Here is a 25,830-nt window from a genome sequence, read left to right on the forward strand (position 1 = left end):
ATATGATATGATATGATATGATATGATATGATATGATATGAAATGATATGCTTATCATTTCCCAAGGCAAAATAGAGGGAAAAGTGTTTTCCTGTCATAATGAGGCATCACGATGTTCCCTGTGAAGGGCAAGTATAGTGAAAATGGGGAACTGGAGTTAGCTCTGCAGCAGACTACAGCAAAACGGTGTGACTGTTGTGATGTCCCTGCAGAGAAAGAAGACGTGTTTACAAACAAGGACAAGGTACAAAAGGAGGTGAAGGCTGTACTGACTCAAAATGCCACGCTGAGCTGCGAGGTGGCCCAGGAGAAGACTCACCAAGATTCATGTCACAGGTGAGAGAAATTGTTTGGACTGTATTGAACCCCCCAACAAAGAATGAGGGGAAAGTTAAGTGGTTTGACACATTCAGCCCCAGCATTCAGTGATGTAGACCGTGCTTAAATTCTGTTTAATTCATGCACTTGTTTGCCTTCTGAAGCTATTACTGCAGAGGACTTGGGTAGCCTCAGCTTAAGATGGGCTGGAAATAACTGGGGAATTTCCCTGGGGATCTCAAGTAGATGCAATGATAGCAAAATGAGAAGTCAGTAATTACAGGGGAAATTAAAGAATATTAAAGATATCTTCAGGGCACAAGCACACCTCTGCAAATGCTTCTTCCTAAATAGTCTCAGAGACAGCATTTGGTCACAATGCTAGAAGGCAGCATTGGTGGTTTCTATTAAATTAAAGAAACCTGCAACTAAAAAGGTTTTCCTGTATTTTCTTTTGTTTTCTTCTCTATAGCAGGTACAAAAGAAATGCTTAAAAACAGAAAGGCTTCAAGCTGGTGCTTTTCTTTCCAGAAATGGAGGAAGACAGGCATTCTATTTATTAGTAGAGTCTGATAAGAAAGTGGAAAAAGGCTTTTTACCAGGGTCTGTAGCAACATAACAAAGGGCAATGGTTTCAAAAGTGAAGAGGGTAGACTCAGTTTGGACATGAGAAAAGTTCTTTATGATGAGGGTGGTGATACACTGGAACAGATTGTCCAGTGAAGGTTGTGGGTGACTCATCATTGGGAGTGTCCAAGGGCAGGCTGGATGGGGACCCTGGGCAGCCTCATTTAGTGAATGATGTCCCTGACCACGGCAAGAGGTTGGACTGGATGATCTTTAAAGCTTCCTTCTATACCCAAACCATTCTATGATTCCATATGGGAAACCATTTTATTACTGCCTCTGAAAACTCAGGAGATATTAGAACTGTTTTCAGAAATAAGTAGGTGAGAAAAATACATTTCCTCACTATGACTTAATCACAAACAGAATTTAACCTTGACCCTCACCTGGCTTTTGCTGGCAAAGCAACTTACAGCTGTCAGCTTGTTTGGACAATGTAATGCCTGTCCCCGTGTATGAAACAGACTTTTCAATGACTGCGTATGCTGGTGTGCTGCTGGACAGTGGGGAAAGGGGTGTTTTTTAATTTTTGAAGATTTTGGAACATGATACTGGTGGAAATGAAAACAAGTTTAGGGCTATCTAAGCTGTTTTGGTCTGGCAGGGAGGAAGTTCTTCACTGGCAATTGATATAGTTCAGATGTTGGCATTCAGTTCATAGCACTGTCAGGAAATGTGAGTGGGAAAGCTGTCCTCAACGGTACAGTCCAAAGACTAATTTGGGCATTTGGGGAATGCTGTGTAGAAAAGATTCATGTCTTAAAATGTGCCCATTTGCCTTCAATTCCAGAAGCAGAAGATGTTTTTATCAACAAGGAGAAGGTGCAGAAGGAAATGAAGGCTGCACCAACAGAAAATGCCACACTGTGCTGCGAGGTGGCCCAGGAGAAGATGGAGGTGAAGTGGTACAAGGAAGGGAAACTGATCACCTCGAGCAAGAACTTCAAGGCTGAGTCAGAGGGCAAACAGCGTCGGCTGGTGGTGAGCCAGGTGGAGAAGAAAGATGCAGGGGAGTACAGCTGCGAGGCTGCTGGCCAGAAACTCACCTTCAAGATTCATGTCACAGGTAAGACAGGTGTTGTCTGAAATACAGCAGAGAACAGTCAAGTAAAATCTAGTTTCTATTATACAGTGGTCCAGTTGCAGTAGTCTTTGCTGAGGTTTTTTCCCTATACTTGATTGCCTGGGTTTGTAGCAAGTATTTGGTTTTAGTATGACACAAAGACCTGTTTCAGTCTGTCTGTAGAACAATAATTAGTAATATATGTACAATGGAAGCAGTGTTCAAGTAATTATTCTAATCTCTCCTGTGCCTGAGATCCCAAACTGTAATTCTTGTTCACCGAAACATTTGACTAAGATAAGTATGTGCAGTGAGGCTGGAGTGCATGTTGTACGTGCAGCCTTTCATGGCAGGAGAAGCAGGAACTTCTCCTAGTAGTACACTGCCTTTTTCCTATGCCTTTATGTTGGAGGCTGCATCTGGATAGGTGAGTCTGCTCCTCACAGTAAGAGACCTGGTAGAGCTGACTATTCCCAGAGCTCAAAGTAAAATAGATATCTGCAAATCACACACAAAGAACAAAGGACTGCGTTGGTGAGCATATTTCCTTTGTGCCTTTGACAGTCACAGTTGTGGCAATGGTAGAGGCCATGAGGAGTCTGTTCAGGAAGCCAGGAGTACTGTTCTGGGTCATGAAAAGGCAGCCAGTGGTTTGACTATCACATGTTTATGTGTTTTGATGTTTCACAGTGGGTCTTAAGTAAAAGGAACTCAGGTTTTGGTTGCCTGCAGGACAGATGTTCTTTTGGGTTCAATATGTTTGCATAGTGACATGCAACCATGGGACTGGTGTTCAAGGACCCTCTTGGTTCCTTCAGTTCCTCGGTTCTTTCTTGCCTAGATTTGACACTTAGTTTCAACAGAAGAGCTGATATTCTCTAGTGAAGGCTATTAGTTTGGGCACAAGTGGTAACCTAAACCTGTTCCAAGCTGTACATACAAACCTGCAAGATGGTCTCATTTCAGTCCCTCAGTCAATACTTTTTCTTTTCTTCCCTCAGAGCCAAAACCTGTGTTTATAAACCAGGAGCAGGTACAGAAAGAGGTGAGTGCTGCCCTGGCAGCAAGTGCCTCCCTCAGCTGTGAAGTAGCACAGGATCCAAGCGAAGTAAAATGGTACAAGGATGGAAGACTGCTTGCCTCCTCCAGAAAGTTCAGAATGGAATCTGTGGGCAAAACACGGCGTCTGGTTGTGGAGCAGCTGGAGAAGAAAGATGCTGGAGAATACATCTGTGAGGCTGCTGGCCAGAAGATGACCATCGAGCTGGAAACAACTGGTGAGCATTCAGAAATTCTCAGCCAGGATTTTGTAGCCTTGTTGTGAACTGGGTTTTAGGGTGAAATCTCAGTTTTCTTTGCACCTGACAGTGTGAGAATTTGCTCTGGCCCTTTGTGTACCTCCCCAGTGCTCAGCTGTTCCTTCCCTTACTTGGGGATAACGTCATTTATTCAAGGTGATGTCCAAACGGGCTTGTTAACAGTCCTCTGCAGTGCTTTAAGCTGTCATATTTCAGCAAGAATTTATGCATGTTCTATAGCCATTCCTACATGTTGAAAACACTGCACTGTGCTTAAGCTTCAGCATATGTTCCAGTAAGTACAGTTCCATTAATTCTACGGAATTGGGTGAATTAGGCATAGATCTGAAGGCTGCCTTTGCCCAGTGCAGAGATGGAAGGACTAATGTAGATTTGACTTGATATTTTCCCTTCTAGGATGGGAAGGAGCTCCGTCAAAGTAAAAAAGTGGACATTACTTCCCAGGGAAATAAGAGAAGTATCATTATTCACAGGCGGTGAACTCTCATTTTCTCTCTCAGTCTGCAACCAGGCTGGGTTGCTGTTTCAGTACTGGCTGTTTTATGCAGGAACTCTGCTCCTGAGGTTAATCCAAGTTGTATCCAGGCCCTTCAGAAGGAAAGGGAAATAGCAGCACAGAAATATGGTCTGATTCTGACATAAAGAAGTGCAGACCTGGAGAGTTAAAAGGGATTGTGTGATGTTCAAGGGATTTTGAAGCAAAGATGTCCCCTAGGTAAGATTTGTGGCTGACATTCCCCATACACTGTGGGCACACAAGGTAAGGAGAGACGAGTGATGAGCATGCAGAGAAGCCAATGATTCAGACAGGTTTGTAGTGACACGACACTGTAGAGTTCTGTCTAGTTCTCCTTGGCATAGTTTGGAAAATAAAGATGAGGTGATGGTGGTAACCAGTATGGCTTCCTAAAATTCAAGCCATGCCTGACAAACTTGGTGGCCTTTCATGATGGAGTAACAGCATCAGTGGATAATGGGAGAGCAACTGACATCATCTACTTGGACTTGTGCAGAGCATTTGATCCCGTCCTGCATGACATCCTGGTCACCAAACTGGAGAAAAATGGTTTTGATGGATGGACCAGTTGCTGGATAGGGAACTGTCTGGATGGTCACACTCAGAGAGCAGCAGTCAATAGCTCAGTGTCCAGGTGGAGGGTGGTGTTGGGACCAGTGTTATTTAACATTTTTGTAGGCAACATGGACAGTGGAATCAAATGCAGCCTCAGCAAGTCTACAGATGACACCAAGCTGAGCGGTGCTGTTGATGTGCTAGAGGGAAGGAATGCTACTCAGAGGGACCTGGACAGGCTGGAGAGGTGGGCCCTTGGCAGCCTCATGAACTTGAGTGTGGCCAAGTACAAGGCCCTGCACCTGGGTCAGGGCAATCCCAAGCACAGGCACAGGCTTAGAGGAGAATGATTTGAGAGAAGCCTTGACCCTGAGGAGAAGAGTTGGTCTGGAGGGAGGTGTCCCTGCCTATAGCAGGGGGACTGGAACTAAATGACCTTAAAGATTCAGTCAGTTCTATTGTTTTTCTACCCTTAATTTTGCTTGAAAGGTTTTAGAATAAATGAGATTCTGGTTTCCATGAAAACTGTTTGCAGGGAGCTCCATTGTAGCTAGTAAGTCTATCTTTAAGTTCAAGGGCAATAATGCATTGACTGTGTTGAAGAGAGAAATGACTCAGGAATGGATGATGGTTTAGAATAAAACATAATCCTACTCATTTTCTATGCAAATATGTGTAAGGAAAAGATGCTGCACTCAGTTCTGGAAATATCCTGACAAATATATCTCTAGTGCTTCACAGCTGGAGATATCAAGATTGTTAAAGCACTGGAAGATGTGGAAGTGAATGAATATGGGAGTGCATCTTTTGTCTGAGATTTCACACGATGAGGTTCAGAGCCAGTGGTACAAAGAGGACAACAAGCTGAAGGCTGATGACAACATCAGAATGCGGCAAGATGGTAGGGTGTAAGAGGGGGATCTTTCTCCTGAGTGGGGGGTGGGTTGGAGATCAAGCATATAAGACATCTGAAATGAAGTGAAGAAGGTTCAGAAGGGAGTTCCCCTTTTGTTTTGGGACTGAGGTTAGGGTGGAACAAGTGACATGGTGGGATGCTTAGTGTGGGAAGTGTGATGCTATCCCACCATCCCACACTGCTGGGAGCAGGTAGGAAATGAGTGCAGTTATTTCCAAAGTGGGGGTGAACAGGGCAGTCAGTTCACCTCTCCAAAGAGGTTTTGTCTGACAGTGAGTGTGATCCTTCTGTATCAGGTACTTTGAAGGTGACAACAGCCACATTTGGTCAGTCCTTGTAGAAGCCATGTTTAGATTACACTTTGGTGGGGATGTGGATGTGGGGGAATGGCTGGTTTCATTGACATGAGAGAACAGGCAGTGATGCTGTGAAACCAGATGGATGATGCTCAGCCTGGCCATGTGCCTCAGAGCTCTTTGCTCAAGGAAGCCAAGTGTAGTTGTGGGGTTGCTCTCAAGAGCCCAGTTTGGTAGGGATGAGCTGGCGGTTGGACTAGATGACCTTAGTGGTCTTTTCCAGCCTTAGTGACTCTGTGGTTCTCTGCTTCAGGAAAGAGCTACTCGCTGACTTACACACGTGTCCAAGTCAAGGATGCAGCAGAAATAAAATCTGTAGCAGAAAAGGCAGAATCTCGTGAATCTTGTGCCCATCTTACAGTTAAAGGTAATTATGCTTCTGATGACGATTTTGATTAAATTATCTTATGTTATAAACGAGCTAACATCCTTTGATTTAATGTCAAGGAAGTTAAACACCACCAGGACCTTTCACAGAAATAAAAACTCCTACCTACCTACCTTTCTGCCCACAAAATATCCAGCTTCTCTTTTGGAATTTACTTTTGCTAAGTAAAACAGATTATTTTCTTAGGAGGTTGATTTTCTACGTTTAGACTTCAGCTTTGTGTTTGAACGTTGAGGGATAAAAAACATAGCTTGACTTTTTCTTCATTTTCTCTTGCTGTTTGAAAAGAACACAGGGTTTTGGTTTTTTTTTTAATATATACAATGTTAGGGTATATATATGATGTTAAGTGTGATAAAGAAAAGGGAGACATTTGAGTTAGCACACTACTCAAGAGTTCAGTCCCCAGCTTTGCCACTGTTACAATTATAAGGGCAAGAACTTCCTGGAAAATGAATTTCTCCTAAGTAGAGTCATTACATTTGAGCTACAGAGACCTTTACTAGGTGAAAACTTGTTGTTCAGAGCTAAGTTGCTGTATTTAACCAAAGTAATTATCAATGTGCGTGTTTCATTGAACCTCTTTTCCATTTCGTAATGCGAGGAGTTTGATATTGGGATGGGAAGGTCATGGTTTGATTTAGATGTTGGACTGGGAATCAGAAGATCTGGGCACTTTTCAGATTGTCAATCTTATTGTCTGACTTCTTAACAACATTCTTTTCTTTCTATTATTTTTTAATGATGTTTCAAGGCATTCTGAGCTGATAGGTGTAGTGTTCATGTGCAGTAATGCTGGTGTGAGTAAGTGGGGTGATAATGTAAGGGTTTTTTACATTCCTTCTAAATCTCTGCTTTCTCTTGTTCCATCCTTCTTAAAGAGCAATCCATTAATCTAGTAAAGGAGCTGTGTGATGACTATGTGACTGAGCCTGAAGAAGCCAAATTTGAATGCGAGATATCCATTCCTTCTGTGAAACCTCCCAAGTGGTATCTACGTGGGGAAGTCTTACAGGCTGGCAGAAACTTGATTATGCAGCAAGAAGGCACCATCCACCAGCTGACCATACTGAAAACCACCACTGATATGACAGGCACCATTCAGTTCTCAATTGGCAAATCAAAATCCACAGCCAATCTGCTCGTCAGAGGTAACATATCCTGGCTTGGTTTACATCATGAAGATGAAGAATTAATTAACGTACAGTCTTCTTTCACTGGGGTCTTTGAAATATTGTGTGTGTGTCTGGAGGGTCTGCTCCATTTCCATTTAAAAGTCGTTGGACACTAAATGAGACAGCTGCATCTCAGTAAAAGATCTGTTTGAATAGTTTTGATGTGCTTACTATTCAGATCTACAGAGCTGACGTTTTGTCCTTGGCTATAGCAAAGAGGTCAAATCAGGTGAAATTAATTGTATTTCAGAACTAGACAAGTTGAAGTTTGGTAGCACATAAGTTTGATGCCATTTCTCATTGATTTCATCTGAAAGAAACTTCCAGGCTTTTTGTCCGCTGTTGTCCCCAGCGTAAGATTATCCATTCACATCCTAAAGTACTTGTTATATTTTTAACTCACTCTTATTTGAATAAAAGCCTCAACATTTGGGAGCAATTTAATAAGCACAGAACAAGAGCTGGACCTTGCATTTGGTAGATAATATACAGTATTACTTTATAGAAATGTAGTCAATGGCATTCCCTATAGACAATCGTTTTTTTTATCTTTAGAGTGGTTCAAAAAACCATTGTGAACATGAGATTAATTGAAATGGAGCAGACGCAAGAGACTTTCCTCTTCTTCCAATTGTCCTCATCCTTTCTTCTCTTCCACCCCTGCTTTGCAGATTACCATATACAAATCACCAGGAAGCTGGAGGACAAGACAGCTTTGGAACGTCATTCTGTCATCCTGTCCTGTGACTTCAGGCCTTCTCCAAAGGTTGTGAAATGGTTCAAGGGCCACACACCCATCGTGCCCTCTGAGAAGTACAAGATCAAGAGGGATAAGCATTCAGCAGAGCTCAAGATTCTGAAGCTGAAGCCCAATGATGCTGGTGTGTACAAGTGCAAGGCAGGAATTGCAGAGACTGAAACCACGCTGACAGCTGAAGGTAAGAGCAGGGGGGGTGGTCTCTTACATGTCCTATTTCACCTCAGATTTCTCTTCTCTTGGTTGATTTCTGCCGTTCTCTCCTGCTAACTTTATAAATGTATAATCTTCACTGAGAATACTACACAAAGATCGTCTAGTCCAACCATTCTACCACATCCCAGTATGATTTATAGTAACAGTGGTAACAGTTCACCTTGTTTCCCCACAGCCCGCAATGTAGAAGTAACGAAGCACTTGCAGGATGTAGAAATTGAAGAAGAGAGCTCTGCTGTCTTCTCCTGCGAGCTGTCCCATGATGACGAGGACGTGGAATGGTTCCTGAATGGCAACCTCCTTTACACCAACACTTACAATGACATCAAGAACGTTGGCAATTGCTGCAAACTGACAATGAAGCAGGTTAAGCCTGAGGATGCTGGCACAGTGACAGTGAAGTCAGACAAGGTGTCAGAAAGCGCACCTGAAGGTGATAGGTGGGTCTGATCACACCCCTCCTGGATGTAAGAGATGCTAAGGAGCCCCAGTTCATTCTATTGTGCAGCAGTCCTGCTTCTAAAGCTCACCTCTCTGGGGTGACAAGACATCAGGGGCTTTCTTCCAGTGGAAGGTTCCATTGCAGCAGATATCAACGAAGGAGGATGGTTTTGGTGTCCTGCCAAAGCATTCCATTGCTTTTTATCATCATTTTACTTAACACAAGAAGAGTTACAAGAGCAATTTCTTTTACTGCTTCAGTAACATGCAGTGTCAATGCTGTTGTCTCCAAGTATTTATGACTGCAGGGAGAGCTCATTCAGTGTGTGTTTTGCCTCTGGAATGACTAATGACCAGGCTGTGAGTAACCTGATCTAGCTGTGAATGTCCCTTTTTATTGCAGGGGAGCTGGGCTAGATGGCCTTTAAGGGTCTCTTCCAATTCTAAGGATACTGTGATTCTAATCTGCTCTCCCCAGCAATTAAGCTCTTTTACTCCATGCACTCCAGAGTTTGAAGGATTTCATTTTTCTCCTTTCTTTTGCATTTGGTGGGTGTTTTTTCCCCATTATAAACATCTGATGTGTGAAATAGAAGATAGATAAAAGGAGTCAATAAAACAGGAAAATCAAAATTGTTCAGCAGCTTATCCTCTTAATCCTGTGGCCTGCTGTATGAGCTCTGCTGTATGTGAGGGCAATGCCGGCTCTCCAGCTTTAGAAGAGCTGCATACCAATTACTTCATATGATATCAGTCCCACCCACCGGCAATGCAGGCTGTCCCTCCTGTTCCCTGTATTCTCCTCCTGATTAGTTCAGAATACCATAAAGCGCATTCAGTCAACGGACATGAAATCGCTTTAGGTTCTATACTGGTGTCGTCAGTACTGGTAAAGATTTATTGATCCCTATTTAAAAATCTGAAAGCAACTGGAAATGTCTCAACTTCTGTATCACGTTGTTCTGTTTTGCCTGTTTAATTGCAGAGAAGCCTGCTGTCTTCATGAAGTCCTTGGATGATGTTTTTGTTGAGGAGCGGGGTGTGATTAAATTGGAATGCGAAGTCTCTAAAGAGAAGGTCAAACCAGTGTGGAAGAAGGACGGTGATGTGCTCTCTTCTGGCAACAAGTATGAGCTGGTACAGTCTGGGAAGACCCTATGTCCCCTTATCCATGACCTCGAGAAGTCAGATGCAGGTTTCTATACCTGTGATATTGGCAGTGATGTTGCCAAGTCAAAGGTCGGCATTCAGGGTAAGTACTGTGGAAAGTAAAGGAGTGCTGAAAGCACATTCAGTGTGGTCACTATGTCTTACACCTATTCCCCCACGAGCCTTAATAGTTTCTACAATAGAAGTGTATTACTGCAATTTAGCGCAGTGATGTCTGGAAAATTCCCATTGCTTTTGATGTAAATGTGTCTCATTTTGCCATGAAAATCACCAAACACGTCAAGAATGTCCTGGAAATATTTCCTTTCTAAATTTCCCTAAAATGGAGAAATGGTTTGAACACCAGTAGGGTAGGATGGTAACAAATTAGCTAATAGAAACATTTGATTTCTTGTCATAGGCAAAACCCTTTTTCTCACGCAGCATCCTAGAGTTGTCCTCTCTGTTAGGTTGTTCCCTCTGTGGCTCATTGAATCTTCATTCTGCTCCATGGGCTGAGCTGCTCGCCTTGTAGTTCTTCCAGAGCAAAGCCAAGAGATTTACGTCTCTTTTTTTTTATAGCTTTCTGGTAATTCTGAGTAGAGAATGTCTTAGAGAATACATCAGTAAGGAACACAGCCATGTTCTGCTAATCCTGAGTTAAAACACCAGTGCTGCTACTCATGTCAGTCACAAATGCCTTTTCTCCATCTAAACCTCATACTAACCTATCTCTTACCTTCCAGAGCTGAATAGTGGCATTACCAAACGGCTGAAAAACAATGAAATCCAGGAGGGAGAAGATGGCACTTTTGAATGCATTCTGTCCCATGAAAGCATTGATGAGTTCAACTGGACACTGAATGGAAGCAGAGTGGAAAGTGGTGGGTGATTTAAAGCTTCTAACGTGAGTCAGAAATAGGCTCTCCTTATCAAAAGTGTGACTCCTACTGACTCTGGGGAAGTCGTTTTTACTGCCCGTGGTCTAACCTCCAAAGCCTCTCTGTGAAAGGCAATGAGATGGGAGAGATTCTGGGGTCTGATTCCTTCAACTGTCTTCTGATAAGATTGTCATGAGAGCTAACTCATAATATGGTTAAAGTGAATAGCAACCTTCTACTTGAACCTTGAAGCACTGAGAATTTCTCTTAAAAATAAGTAAAAGGAGGAACCATTTGACACAAATGTGAGAACTACCCAAAGCACTGGGGTAGTGTTGGAAATGGGCATCTCACTACAGCTTGTTCCATTAACAGTAAATCAGGAATGCTCTGTTGAGGGAACTGTGGGAGCAAATATCCTCTAATTATAAGCTGAAGGGATGGCCTTCACACCATCTAGCTGTACAACAAATTCCTATCTAGAGCATGTGCATCTGAGAGCATCATCCGAGGCTCCCAGTGTGATGAGTGGAGAGAAGAAAGAGGCAGTTTTCAGACATGGTTCATCATCCTCAATGGGGTAGATTTAAGAGAGAATAAATGCTGCCTGGAATTCTATTGTCTGTACTTTGCAGATTACTGCTGGCTGTAGGATGGCCTCTGTTGCAAGTGCCTCTCTAACTTATCTCCAGCATGTAGATGCATGTATTTTGAGAGAGGCATCCTACCCTAAGTGTATGTTACTCAAAAAGCAATGTTTTCTTCCAGGAAAACCTACTGAGGTTTCAAAACAGCTGGAGGATAAGACAGCAGCAGCAGGGCAGGACATCAGCCTGAGCTGTGAGCTGTCAAAACGGATTAGAACATCAGGTGGTACAAGGATGGCAAAGCAATCAGAAAAAGCCAGAAGTATGACTTGCAGCAGGAGGGAAGTGGGGCCATTCTGATCATCCATGACTCTACTGCCAAGGACAGTGGGGAGTACCCCTGTGAGACAGAGGACTCCATAACAAAAGCCAGGGTCACTGTGCAAGGTGAGTTGAAAAGCACACTGGGGATGGCATGTAGAGAAGTCGAGGTAAATATCTGCAGCCTGTGGGTGATGTTTTTCTCTTCTGTTTCCTTGAGCAGGATCAATTCTTAGTTTTCAGAAAATATGATGGATTAAAGTCTTTTCCTTAAAATAATCTGGAAACTGAATGATTCTCCAGTGTGATGTGGATCTGGGCAGCCTGGTCTGGTGGTTGGTGACCCCTTTGAGGGGGTTTGAAACTAGATGATCTTTGAGGTCCTTTTCTACTCAGGCCACTCTATGATTCTGTGATCATTCTATGATTCTATGATCTTGGGTGTTAGTGAGCCACGAAAAGATGGCAATCTGAATTAGTCTATATTGAATATGTGTAATCAAAACTATATGCAGTTGATCAGATGAGATCCTACCAGCGCATGTATAATGGTATTGAACTTTGCAGATATCTACTGGAATTATCAAACCTATGTAAATGGGTGGACTCTGTGGTCTTCTTAGACTCTTTGCATCTCTATGTGATATTCTGAAATGAGGGCAAAGGAGATTCAGGACACCTCTGTATGCTTGGGACTTGTTGGGGTAACAAATCCCTTTGTCCTACACCCTCATCCTTTTTTTTTTCCTTCCAGAAAAACCTAATTACTTTATCAAGGAACTTTCAGATGTGAAAATTGAAGAAAGTGGAAGTGCACTTTTTACATGTCAGAGCGAGAAAGCCGCATCCTTCGTCATATGGAGGAAAGGCATTGCTGTGCTCAGGCCTGGCAGGAAATACAAGAGGGCACAGAAAGGACGAGACCTGCAGCTGTGCATAAAAAATCTGGAGAAAAGTGACAGTGATGTGTACACCTGTGACATTGGTGATGCCCAGTCCAGAGCCAAGCTGGTTGTACAAGGTATGTGTGAGAGCCATATGACTGCGCATCCTGTTTCTCCACTCCCAAGACATTATCCTGGTAGAATTTGTACATTTATGGCAGGTCTTTGGGGCTGCAGCTGTCTGGCCTGAATAGCAGTTCACAAGCCATGCACAGAGCAAGCTGCACAGAAAGGGAAAGAACTACCGACTAGAGCAGTGCTATTGAGAACTTTATGTATCATTTAAAAACCAAAAATGCTGATGTACGGTGAGGCTGGTGACCCAGAAATCAGTGTGAACTTTCTCTGACCTTTCTGAGTTAAAAATAGTCCTCCAGAGTTCTAGGCAAAAATTCCCTTATGCTGCATTCTGGGTAGTTGTCACGGTTTAAACAAAAATCTACCTGTGTCCGTGACAGGGGGGCCACAGGCAAGCGAGGTGCTAGAAGGAGCTGAACCTCTGTCCCAACTACTTCAGAAGCAGCCCAAACCCCCTCGTACACGGCTAAGACTTTCTCAGTTGGAGTGTAGCACTCCTCAGACCCTTTATATGCTCGACTCCAAAGTCCCGGGGGTTGGCCTTGGGTTTCTCCTAAAGCTCTTTGCCACAAACTCCAAGTGGGACCTTTCTCTCCAGCAGCAGTGTAGAGGATGTTCTTTACATCCTGTCCTGTCTGTACTGGCCCCAAGGCCACGGCACGGGCTATCTCTTGTTTTCTCTGCTCAAAAGCCTGCTGCTGCTCAGGACCCCGTGAGAAATAATTCCTCTTCCGTGTTACCTGATAGAGGGGGCTCACTATGTGGCTGTAGTTTGGGACATGCATTCTCCAAAAGCCCACTACTCCCAGAAAAGATTGGGTCTCTGTCTTGGTGGTGGGAGGAGACATAGCAGTGATTTTTTCAATCACATCTGCTGGGATGTGTCGATGCCCATCTTGCCATTTTACACCTAAGAACTGGATTTCCTGGGCAGACCCCTTCACCTTGCTGCGCTTAATGGCAAAACCAGCTTGCAAAAGAATTTGGATTATCTGTTTTCTTTTCTTGAAAATCTCTGCTGCTGTATGGCCCCACACGACAATATCATCAATATACTGCAAGTGTTCGGGAGCAGTAAAATTATTCATGCTTTATATGACGTTATGATGTGGAATACTGATAGCAAAATTACAAAATTATTAAACCATGACACCCTGGTATTTTTCTTTTTTTTTTCTTAAATATTTTCCTTTTTACTATTTAAATGTTATGGGCACATCTTGTAGAAACACAAGGCTGTTTACAAAGAAGTGCATGCTGTGTTGCTGTATGATGAGCAAGATACATCTATTCTTCATCTAGCAGGAATAGTTGCTGAGCCTTAAGAACAGTTTCAGAAAGCTTTGGGAATTTTGGCATTTTCCTTGTTTCTGCAACACAAAATGAAAATTTACGCTGTATACAAAGAAAAGGGGAGTCCGAACTTGTACGTTAAATTTGAAGGAGATCAATCTGGGGTAATATTTAAAAAAAAAAAAAAAAAAAAAAAAAAAAAGGGAGCGTGGTCATCAAATACTATGAAATATATTAGCTGTTACTAGAATGCCACTTATCTTCCCCCCATATGAATCACTGTCATGTTGTATGTGAATTTGTGAGGTGGGTTTTGAAGCTGAAATTAAAAACTTCTTGTATGGCTGTCTTCATAGTGGCTATCCAGACTATCTGTAGAAATAACAGCTATTATGTAGTCAGCTATTCACCAGTTTTAACTGATTATAAATTACGTTTCAGGGTGGAGAACATAGCATAGTGCCTGACACCTGTGTTGATCCTGAGGGCATTCTTGATTCTATGCATTATGATGTCATGGATATTAAAGAGCAAGCTGAGGCAGCACATAGTTCCATTGTATCCCTGGAGGACCCGAAGGAAGATATTGGCTGGTTTGAAAAGCAGCTGGAGAAAACTAACTTTGAACTGATGGAGACCAAAGAAGAGCTAACAGAGAAAAACACCAAACTACTTAAAACTGAAGAAGAGCTGATGCAGAAGAACAAAGGTGAGTTATGCGATGTGAAAGGTAGAAGACAGAAATAGTTCATTAATCTAAAAGAGAAATAACCAGTTTGAGTAGGAATTAGAGGAGATGTTCTACCTTTGGAACCATAGCCTGTAGATAAGTGATAGTTTGTTCCTTGTGTATATTCAGGTTCAGCAATTCCACGGTTTTTGGTTATTTCTTTTCTTTTTTCCCCCCTCTCCTTTAAACTGCAACTAGCAGCTTTACGCTTTCATAAGTATGGGGTTAAATATATCTTATATATCTATATCTTGATTTTTACTTTTATATTGTAATCTCTACTCTTCTTTATGTCTTGTTGATGCAATGTTTTCGTTCCAAGAAATATAGAAAACTTTTGAATCACTCCCAATAAGTGAAGACCACATGCAAATTAATTAATCTGTTCAAAAGCTACCTAAACATTAGAATATCTGGAAAAATTGATTACTTAATAAACTATCTATTGGCTACTTATGTAATACAACCTTTTCTGTGTGTTACAGACTTTGAAATGCAGATGATTAAATTGGATGAGTCTGATGAGCAACTTAAAGAAGCAACTGAGGTAACTTTATCAAGAAGATGTTGTGTAAAATTGTTTTAATACCAACTTGTGGTAGCTTAAAATGCTATTCCAGTAGGCTCCATTAATAGATTTCTTACCGAGCTTAGCTTAACTGAATTTGCCTTTAATGCATTGTGTAATTCAGCTACTTAACACTCCATTAGAAACTGATGACTGAATTTTTTTTATTTTTTATTTCTAAGAAAATGAATGCACAAAATGAAAGGATTCGAGAGCTAATGGACATCGTGGTGCAGAAAGATGACATTATTACAGAGCTACAAGACTTAAAATCTCATTTAGAGGAAAAAGTAAAAGATTATGTGAGTTTTACACATCTCCATATCCTTATACAAAAAAAGGAAAACACTAATTCTATGCTTGTAATCAACACATTTTTGGAAAACTGATTTTCTGTGTGTAGCTGGTACTCGCTTGAAATTGTAAACAATTCAAATTTATCTGAAGGTAGTTGTTGTTAACACAAACAACAAAAATATCAGTGTGTTCCACTAACTCCTGCCTCACACTCCTACATCAGAGGAAGAGCAACAGTAAAAGTATGTTGAGTAGAGTTGGAAGTACGAGTATGAATGGTCAGGATATCTCCATGTTCTATGCAGTCCATAAAACTTTATCCTGACTAATGTACTGCGAGCTACTGAATATGTGAAGACTAGCTTGATTAAGTATGTGTGCATACCACTTCTGGTGGTTTTTGTTCATTTTTTGATGTTTGGTAGCCTGAAGTAGCTCTGAAAACATTTATAGTTAATTCTGTCACTCAGATCTCTAACCTTGTAAGCTTAGCAACTTGACCCTTCTTAGTCTTTGACTGTCTGTATCACTGCAACTTAGTATTTCCATGGTGTTAAAGCTGACTGTGATGAGTAGTCATGTCCTCACCTATTACTTCTTCCAAGAACAAGGCTCCAACTCTATCTGTGAGATTGTGTGGCCTGAACACTTCTGAGGCTTTTCTTTTCATAAGTTACTAAAGATGAATAATCAGTCCTTGGCAGTGCCAGCATGGCTTAACAATCGTCATCTTGTAAGTAAGGAAGCTTCACTTGTGGTCAAGGACACAATCTAAAATATGCGTGACAGATCTGACTAAGCTTTAAGGTTGGATTATATCTGTCACGATGAAAGTGATTTTAGCAGCTTAGCAGAAGTGTGATGTGATGAACTTGTATGAGAGCTGACCATTTGCTCTTTGACCATGTTTGTAATTTTGTTGACTTCTTGGAAACAGGAAATTCTTTGATAAACTGGTAAACTCTTGATTGTGTGCAAGTCTTTTACTTTGTAACCTGCTAGGCTCTTGCTTTCCCTTGTATACTCTACCAAGTATTGCACTTGTCATTATCTGAAGGTGTACTTGTTCTGTCTGCTATTGAGATTTGTAACTGATGTCTATTGAGTCACCGGGTAAATATTTTAGCTGTATGGTTTTGTGTAAATATTTGCCTACAGAAGATTACTGAGACTTAAATGCTCCTTTTGTTAAGCTTCAATGTAACTGATCTTATATCAATACAGGAAAAGACTACCTACCATTTAACTACCATTAAAGCAGAACCGGGAGAAGAGAACACTAATAAAGGAACTGAAAGCAGCCAGTTTTCAGTGCTTTCAGTTAAAGCACTGAAACAAGAGAAAACTGAGTTGGAAGTGGGAAGAAAGCGCAGTAGTGATGAAGATAAGCCTACTGTGGAAGAGCCACCTCCAAAGAAAGGTACAGTTTCTTCCATCGTTGAACAGGGTGTCTTCCAAAACAATAAATTGCTTCCTATTCCGGATAGGAAGCAAAAGGCTGTGAAGCGCGTACCTTATGGTATAAGGAGAAAAGCCACTGTGTTAAACTGTAAATAGAAGTAACTGTTATGTAAATATCCCTTTTTCAGAAGGTCCTATGCTGTTCATTTTTGAATGCTTAAGAATAAAAGTTTTTTGCACTATTTTTTTCCTTTTTGCTGCTTTTTCCTCATCTGTTGATGCACTTGCAGATTTGGTAATAGTTTTAAAGCAGTTTCTTTAGGATTGTTTCAACTGCTGTTGCTGATCTTCTGAGTAGCATCAGCTGCTCAAGTGCTTTTTTTTGTTTGTTTTGTTTTTCCTGAAGCAACTATCAAAATTGTTGACGACCTGCTAATTGCTCACTCATGGGCAATATTTGAGCAAAATGGTTTGGATAAGCTCTGATGCATTTAACTTCACTTCTGGGCACAGCTGAGCATCAGTGTTCCTAGAATTACGGAAGGCATATACAATGTAGAAGGGAAAATCTAAAACTTAGCTGTAGTCCCTTCCTTTCTTGTATTCCTCTTGGAAAATATGTGCAAGGGAGAAAGTCAAGGCCTTCTTTGGATGAGATGCTGTTCTTGGATGATTTGTCCCTGCTGCCTTTATTTGGCATAAATATTGAATCCTAATGTGACCACTGAATGGCATCACATATAAGCATCTTACCAGAGACTGAGGGAGGGATGTGGACTCCTCCATACTCCAAATAGTAGTGGGTTTGTTCTAATCATATGACCAAAGCTCTCATTTAACAATTAATGACAGCAACGCTCCACATAGGAATTAAAATGGGTAGCTGATAGTCACAATGTCAGCATGAAGTTTTCTGTTAAGAAGTACTGAGTATTCAATCATGTTAAAATTTTCTTCTATTTGTGAGTATTAATAGCGTCCAATTTCAAAAACTGCTTAATATATATTCTTTAGCTATGTTAAATATACACAGTAGAACAATGAGCACAGGTATGTTGTGCTGGTTCTTTTGTAGAATTAGTTATATAAGTAGCACGAGCAAAAGTGTTTTAGGAGATGCTAGGTTATCTCAGCTTCAAGTTCAGGGTATTTACACCATTCTCTGAGCTTTTAGGTCTTGTTTCCTATGCTCTGTAATAATGCTTTTTCCCTACTTCCTGTGTAAGGAGCTTCTAGACTGAACATTACACATCTTCTCCCTAGTCTTATTTATCTTGCTTAGTGCTTGCTTGTTGTTTTCAGCATAAAGTGTTTAGATTACTTATAAATCATATTCCCCTCACTAGTGTTGCTGGGAGCAGCAATCAAACCAAAACCTGGTTTGGGGTGGAATATGCCACTGCTGTTTCTTCAGTATGACTTTTAAATCAGTTGAGGGCTGTATATAAAACTCCTTAGATGAGTTAAGAGGCTGTTTCCATGCAGTACATGTGAATCTGTATGTAATGCAGGCTGCACGTGGGCGCTATAAAATTCTGCATTTCTGTAGTTGTAGTAATAAAAGGACTGTACAAGAATCACCATGGAATATATTGTTGTGGTGACACAATCCCTAGTAAGTCTTGACTTATATTTATTTTTTTTAATACTTAAAGTATGCATATTATGGAATGGACATAACTGGATTCTAAAGCAATGATGAAATACAGCAGAAGTCACTTTTGATAGAAAGAAAATGCATGTGATTTTAGCTAATTGCTCACCAGTTAAAGAAAAAAACAGCCCCAAGCTAATGGAATATTTATGGAAACTTGAATCTGCAAATTTGTACAACTTTATGAGTGAACTTTATATGCAAAAGAGTAAGTGTGGACAGAAGTAGGAATCCTCATATTTTGTTTAGAGATCAACTGAATAAGAGAGACAGATATCAACACTTAAGTGATCAACTTGTCCAGGGTTTTATCTTTCTTTTGAAAGTAAGAGGACTGTGAGTTGGAATGAAATTTCTTCGAGAACTGTTTATCTACCATTTAGATGTAGATGGAGTGATTCCTGGCTGCCTTATAGGGATTGCTGAAGCAGGGAAGATAGAAAGAATATAGCTGTGAATTATCTATCTCGTTCCCATGTTTCTTAGATCTAATAAGATTTTCTACTGGTGTGAAGTGGAAGGTTTGAGTAGTGCCATGGTAAAAGTGTTCTTCCAGACTGAAAACCTTTTGCTGTTAATTCTGTATAGAAATCTGAGGCACCTGATTACGTGTTCAAAGGACTTTAATTCCTTCACTAGTATCAAATACTATGTGATGTGAGGGCATGGCTTGCATATTACGACAGTTTTTCAATTAGAAGTTGCTACTTGGTGTTGTGAACTGCTATGTAATAATGATTTTAATCAATCTGAGCTACATTCCTTTTCCCTTTTTTTTGTTTGTTTGTTTGTTTGTTTTACAGTAGTTGTAAATGAGAGAAAGAAAAAGAACACTGTAGAGCAAAAGAAAATTGAACACATGAAACAAAAGTGCTCCACGTACCGAAAGGAAGTACTAGCACTGAGGGAAAGAACTGAAATCTTGGAACATCATTTAGCTGTGCTTGAAGAACAATGCAGAAGAGAAAAAAATAAAAGATTTCAGTAAGCAGGTAACAAGCCTGCGTATTGAGCTTTCTTTTTCTGAAGAAACAGCTGATGTCCTCCGTGAACAAATTCTGCAGGGTCAAGCTGACTATCGGGAAATTGCTTCTGAACTGGATGAACAGAAATCTATAAATATGACACTAGAAGACAAAAATGCCCAACTAACTAACAACATAGAAGTTGCCAAAGAATATATAATTGGTAAAGTGTCACAAGTAAAAGAAATGCGGACCAAATTAGATGAATTATACAAATGTCACTTAGAGTTTCACGCCATCGGTACTGACTTTGTCAGTGTAAAGGATTCCTCAGACTCTGAAAAGGATGAGACAGGGACATCTCAAATTAGTTCTGCATGCATTCAGTCACAGACTTCTTCCATCTCAGATCTTGTGCAGGACCTCTCCTTTAACTATAGTCTTGAAAGGATTTGGGAAGTATGCAGAAGTATTGTTGATGTTTCCTCACAAAAAAGTCAGCACATCAAAGCACTGCTTCAAGACAATGAAAACCTAAAGGCGGGACTGAATAATGCTGAAAATCATAATCGTCAACTTGTAATGAAGCTATGTGAGATTACAACTCACACTAGTCAGGAAGATGATCTTGTGAATCAGTTACATGAGCAAATAGAAAAGAAAACTCAGGACTTTGAAGAAAAGACTGCAGAAGATCAGAGAGTGATTGCACAATTTCAGGAGGAAGTTGCCAACTGTGAGGTAAAAATAAAAGAGCTTGAATATCGCCTGGAGGCTTACAAGACAATGGAAGACAATGTGTCAAAACTCAATGAATTACTTAAAGAAAAAGAATCTATTATTGTGAATCTGGAGACAGTTACAGCAACTCTGCAGGAGAAGTCTGCAAATGCAGACAAAAAGTTTGAAGAGTTAAGTAGCAATGAAGCAAATCTGATTCAAGAAGTTATGCAGCTGAAAAACAGCTTGGAGCAGATGAAACATTCTCTTCGGGAAAAGGAAAAGAGTGAAATGGAGAAAGTGCAACGTATAGAATCGTAAGTAACCACTGAGTTAACTTAGAGCCCTTTGAGAATGAACTAGAGTTAAAAATAGTTAATGGGAACATCCCTTTGACTTAATGCATCTGCATGCTTATCAATGGCCAAACTACTACTTTAGGATGCTTTGGTATGCTACTTGAGTTCCAAGGGAAAACAGGAGTGTGCAAGGAAATGAAGAATAATATGGGGATTTCTGGTGGTTTTGTTGTACATCCCTCAGAATAGCATCTGAATAATTTATTGCTTCAGCATCTGATTATGAGAAGCAAGCTGAAATTCAAAAGTAATTGTTTAAATCTTGTCACTGGTCTAGATAGATTTAAGAGTCTATTTACAAATAGAAACCAACAAGCAGGGCATGGATTAAGCTGTAATTGCTGTTTCCATGAGATGTGTAACAGTAATGTTCTTTGTGTCTTTATTTTTAACATAAGGCTAGAAAATATTCTTTCTGAGAGTTCTGCCCTTGTACTGAATTTGAAAAAAGATTTGCAGAGGAAAGAAGAAGAGTATGCAGATCTAAAAGACAAACATTCTGATGCCGAGAAACAAATTCAGCAACTACAAAGCGAGGTTTGTAGTCAACTGAGATATTTTTTTCTGTAAGATTATGCTTGGCTTTCTGCTGTTAAAACTTCTCAAACTTTAACTATGAAGCTGGAAATTTCACACTAGTGTGGCTAGCAGCAAATCTTAGGTAAAGTTGCCATTGAAGCTCTAGAGGGGACCAGAAGTTAAAACATGGTTTCACATAGATAATGAACAGAGGAAAGTAAAGTTGGTTGGTAGTCTGGAATAAGGTTTGTGAAAAGCATAGCTAATCTGCCTCTGGAGGGGACTTGTTATTATCTCTACGTTACTGGTGACTTGCCATTGGTATCCGTGGTAACTCCAAAGCCTAAAACCTAAGTCTTGTGAAAAAACGCTGATAACTGGGAAGAAGAATGCTATTTACTTGAAGAGAAATAGACTAATTTCCGGAGGCTCTTTAATATAAGCATGTATATTTTTTTTCTTCAATTTCAGCTTCAGTGATGTTAATAGTTAAAATTTAATTATTAAACAAGAAGATATCTTAAAACCCATTTTGCAGGATCTTAGTCTGAAAGTTTATTGGGTGTGCTTGGGGTGGAAAATTGAAGCTTAAAAATGAATTCATGTCTTCCTTGGTAACCTTGCACTTGCTGTCGTTTTCCTACTCAGCACTTGTTTGTGAATTCCTCTTTATTTAACAAAGAAGTATTTGGCCAGGTTGGATTACAGAAGTCTTTTAATGAACCGTGAGCTGTGCTTACATTACAGGTGTCCACGATGTGTTCTGTGGAGGAATCCCTCAGGAACAAGATGGAAGAACTTGAAAGGATTAATAACCAGTTTAAGGATGAGCTGGATTATAAAGACTATACTATCCAACAACTTAAACAGGTATTTTTCTTGCTCTTAATTTTTATTAAATGAATGATGCAGGTTTTCCAAGCAACAGGAAAAAGGTCAAAAAAAAAAAAAAATTGGAGCAAAATGAAAGTGGCCAACTGAAATTAGTGGTAGACCATGAAAGATATTCAAATAATTAGTCACTACAGAGCACTGGCAGATTGCTTTAAATACAATAATCTGCATAGTAAATACATATGTTATACATGCATATAACCTGATCTTGTTGAGTGACATCACGATATGTTAATTGAAATGTCTTACCATAAACTCTTTTTATCAGCTTGAGTCCTTATTTATGCTATATGAAAAACTTATTAATTCTAGGCTGTCTTAAAAATTCTGCTTGTTTCTACTGTGTATGCTTTTCTTTCATCATGAAATATAGGAGCTGGAGGAAAAGGACCATAATCTTCAAAAGTGGCGTGAGGAGAGAGATCAGTTAGTTGAAGCTTTGGAAAAACAGCTCAAAACTTTGGCTTCTAATGTCATACAAAAAGAGACAGAAATAGCAGAACTGAGACAATCTGCCTTAAAGGATTCAAGCAAGGTCAGCTCTCCTTTCCTCCTACCTGATTAGCTACCCATAAATTCTGTAAGACTCCTGTACCTGCTCTTTGTATTCTGGGTGTGGTTCTGTTCTTGAACACTGTCGTATTGACATCATGTGCAACTAACCAAAAAAAGCACCAGCTTTTATTTTTGTTCTTCAGAAACAGAATTTATGTTAATTACTAAAATTTCAATTTTTTCAGTAGTTCAGATAAGCAGATGTCAGTTTGATGCTTATGATCCTACAATCATACTGGACATCTGTAGCTTTTTCCGATAATTCACAGCATTTCCGGATCCCAAGCTAGGCTCAATACTCAGACAGTAGTTCTGTCTCAGGTTTCTTACTTTCTTTGCTTTCTCTGAGGTAGTATCTACAATGGCATGAAAAGACAGAAGGGGACGTGGAGAGAGATTAAGGGAAGCATCAAAAAGCAGACGGGGGATGATCTCTGGAAGTTGCATTTCTTATTTCAACATCCAGCTTTTAATCAGGATAGCCAATCTAAGCCGTAGCATAGAATTTCAGAAGCTAAACAGAAGACTAAATGAGTTGTGCTCTTTTGAGAATGTTTGGATTCACTTTCTCTGAGAAGAAAGATGTTCTCATAGCAAAACTTCCCCTACAACTGCCGACTTTCTCACAGTACCGAGGATTTGGGAACAAATAAAAGCTCGCGTTATTATATCTTAAGAGAGATGAAGGCTGAAGCACATAAGTAAAATAGAAGAATCAAAATATATTGTATTACAACTTCCCAGGCAATTCTGTGACTACTGCACTTGTAACAGTGACCGTACAAATCCGTGAAATGTTACTGTTCTTGAATAGTTAAGTGTTCTAGCCTGCAATTCTAAAACTGATGCTACTAAGTAATTGCAATACTGCTTGTGTGTGTTAATTCCTTTTGCCAATCCCACAACTCAGCAGTTTTTACTGTTTATTAGGATAATGCAACTGTGATAGAAGAGTTAAGAAAAGAACTGGCTGACAAAGATGACTTTATAAAGGAATTAAAACAACGCATTAACCACAGTAGCCCTCAGTGTTTGCCAGAAATACCTTTACTTGAAGAAAGACAAAGTAGAAGGAATGACTCTGTAAATGAAAAGGTATGATTATATTTATAGAAAGTCAGTACTTAACATCTTGTTAACCCCTTTTTGTTCTTCTGTTTTCCTAGGAGATACTGGAGCTGGAATCATTTTTCTTAGCATATAGTCCTTTAACTACATATTCAGTGATGAGTACTTGTTGGTTCTTTTTGTCTTCCACTCAAACATGCAGTTTTCCATGTATTCGTATGTGGATGCTGAAGATTAGGCAGAGGTTTAGCCTTTGGTGTTCTAACATAGCAGCTGTGAGCGTGCAGAGTATGGGGGGAATGGATGACAAAACGACCAGCGTTACAGATTTTGTCCCTAAATAATGTCTCGCTTTCTCTCTTTTGGAGGCAGAATACTGCCTGAGACTGTTAGTGAGACCCAGTAGGGTGTATCTGAAGATCACACAATGAATAGATGTTACTACCTTCCCACACTTGTGCTGTGTTTCAGCTTACGTGTTCATGTGGCGTCTGAGCTTGAGGTTTTACACTGTAACTTTAGAAAACTCGAGATATTTTGGAGGTCTAATGCATAGCCTAATCTTTACTCCTTTTAAATATTTACAGCCTAGGAAACAACAAAGCAAAACTAAAACTGGAGAAAGTATTCCATTAAGATGCAAAGCTGAAGACAATTATTTGTCACGTCCATGTACTAGGAGCCTCACTTCATTAAATGAATCTGAGGTTAGTATGAAACTTCAGATCTGAAAATGTTGTGATTGTATTGCTTTTGATAAGGAATGAGTAGGAAAAGATCTCACGTTCTCTAAACAATTCCCAAGTTTTAATTTATTTATCTCTTTCAAGGTGATCAGATCACCTGTTTTTATAGCCTTTGATAGGAATAAAAGCTGTTGAAACAATTGTGTGATGAATTTTTGTCAGGTGCTGTTGAAAACTCTCCTCATGTTAATGCTTATGAAGTGGCTCATGATTAGATAAGTTACTTGGAAAAAATTCATGGAGCCACTGAAACGGGCACAGCAAATTGAACTTATTTTCTTCCTCTGCAGGATTTCTGGATATTGTTTTGTTAGCAGATGATGTTAATCATTCCTATATAAGTTTTTAATTGCTAACTTTCATAAAATAGCAGTTACATAGATTTTAAAAACAAAGTATTTATTAACCAACTTAATTCTTGGAAATACAGTGGGTGGTGATACTCCATTCAGATTCTTAGCAGAGCCTGATAAAGTGGCTCTGACTACTTTTTGTCTTTCTACAATCTTTGGTAACTTTTTGAGAGGAAGAAGACTCCCCTCAGAGGGTCGGAACAGTGTAAGTAGTAAAAGCTGCTAGTCTGTGTTTGGGACACTGGAGTTTGCTAGTTACTAGCAGCAGTAGAAGCAGCCATCTACCATTTTCTGATGTCCCCAGCAGCCTGTCTTCCATGTGTTCAACCAGCATCTGAACTCATTTTTGATATGCTAGCTGAATTCCTGCCATAGAGAAGGAGGAGTCCAGGTGATCTCAGTTCTGACTTTGTTGTTCCTGTTGAGAAAAACAGGATTGGGTGGATTGTGGACAGTAAGTGCTGCTGGAGAAATGCATACTGACATTTCCCTGTCACTTAGCTGTGAATTTGCTGCCATTTGACCATGAGCAGGTACATGATAGCCTTCAGCTTAAGTACGGTGTCATTGCTTGAATGTCTGTATTAGCAAAAATGTTTAAAGTGTTCACTTTTGTGTCATCAATTGTTCTTTCCAAAAGAATCATGGCTGAAACTTGTCTTATTTTCCCAGGATTTTGTGAAAAGTGAGAACACGAAAAATACAAAATCTGTCATGGCTTTTAATTCACCCTCTGCAAGTGACGAGAAAATGGTTGGTTTTTGTTCTAGTTTTGAAGCTAGCTTGGGACTTCCTGTAATTGTGTGGTCACACGAAAGAAGCAGTGTCTTATCCTTATGTGTATACCTGAATGGGAATCTTACATGCTTATGAGCTCTTCCTATTAAATTCCATAAGCTAACCAAAGGGCAAGTCAGTCTGTCCCCAGAGCGTGTAATGGCTGTACTGTGTAATGATTTGGAGGGAAGGATATTGCACACTGAATAGTTGGGAAGAGAAGCTTTAGTGTATTATCGTGTGCTTTTGTAAGTGAAGCCCTTGTATTAAACTAAGGTTCATATCATTAATATGCATGGCAGTTATTAAAAACAGATGTTCAC

At 40.1% G+C, this 25,830-nt stretch overlaps 3 protein-coding genes across 3 annotated transcripts; all 3 read left to right on the plus strand.

Moving 5' to 3' along the window:
* The first annotated feature begins 4,210 nt into the window (after nucleotides 1-4,210).
* LOC146754281 (obscurin-like) lies at nucleotides 4,211-9,001 on the plus strand. Its single transcript, XM_085527505.1, has 3 exons — nucleotides 4,211-4,223; nucleotides 7,906-8,172; nucleotides 8,383-9,001. The coding sequence occupies exons 1-3, from the start codon at nucleotides 4,211-4,213 to the stop codon at nucleotides 8,655-8,657; spliced, it is 555 nt and encodes a 184-aa protein (XP_085383631.1). The 3' UTR covers nucleotides 8,658-9,001.
* A 2,464-nt stretch (nucleotides 9,002-11,465) lies between these two features.
* Nucleotides 11,466-19,641, plus strand: LOC146754282 (uncharacterized). Its single transcript, XM_085527781.1, has 7 exons — nucleotides 11,466-11,712; nucleotides 12,341-12,607; nucleotides 14,343-14,610; nucleotides 15,117-15,178; nucleotides 15,382-15,501; nucleotides 16,721-16,916; nucleotides 19,355-19,641. Exons 2-7 carry the CDS (start codon nucleotides 12,551-12,553, stop codon nucleotides 19,537-19,539), a joined length of 888 nt encoding a protein of 295 aa, XP_085383907.1. The 5' UTR covers nucleotides 11,466-11,712; nucleotides 12,341-12,550; the 3' UTR covers nucleotides 19,540-19,641.
* Nucleotides 19,577-24,389, plus strand: LOC146754283 (uncharacterized). The gene is made up of 5 exons (XM_085527780.1): nucleotides 19,577-20,553; nucleotides 20,994-21,132; nucleotides 21,862-21,984; nucleotides 22,382-22,543; nucleotides 24,219-24,389. The coding sequence occupies exons 1-5, from the start codon at nucleotides 19,673-19,675 to the stop codon at nucleotides 24,360-24,362; spliced, it is 1,449 nt and encodes a 482-aa protein (XP_085383906.1). The 5' UTR covers nucleotides 19,577-19,672; the 3' UTR covers nucleotides 24,363-24,389.
* Nucleotides 24,390-25,830: the final 1,441 nt, after the last annotated feature.

Source organism: Coturnix japonica, chromosome W, assembly GCF_054131305.1.
Source record: "Coturnix japonica strain WE chromosome W, WE-NBRP24, whole genome shotgun sequence".
NCBI lineage: Eukaryota > Metazoa > Chordata > Aves > Galliformes > Phasianidae > Coturnix > Coturnix japonica.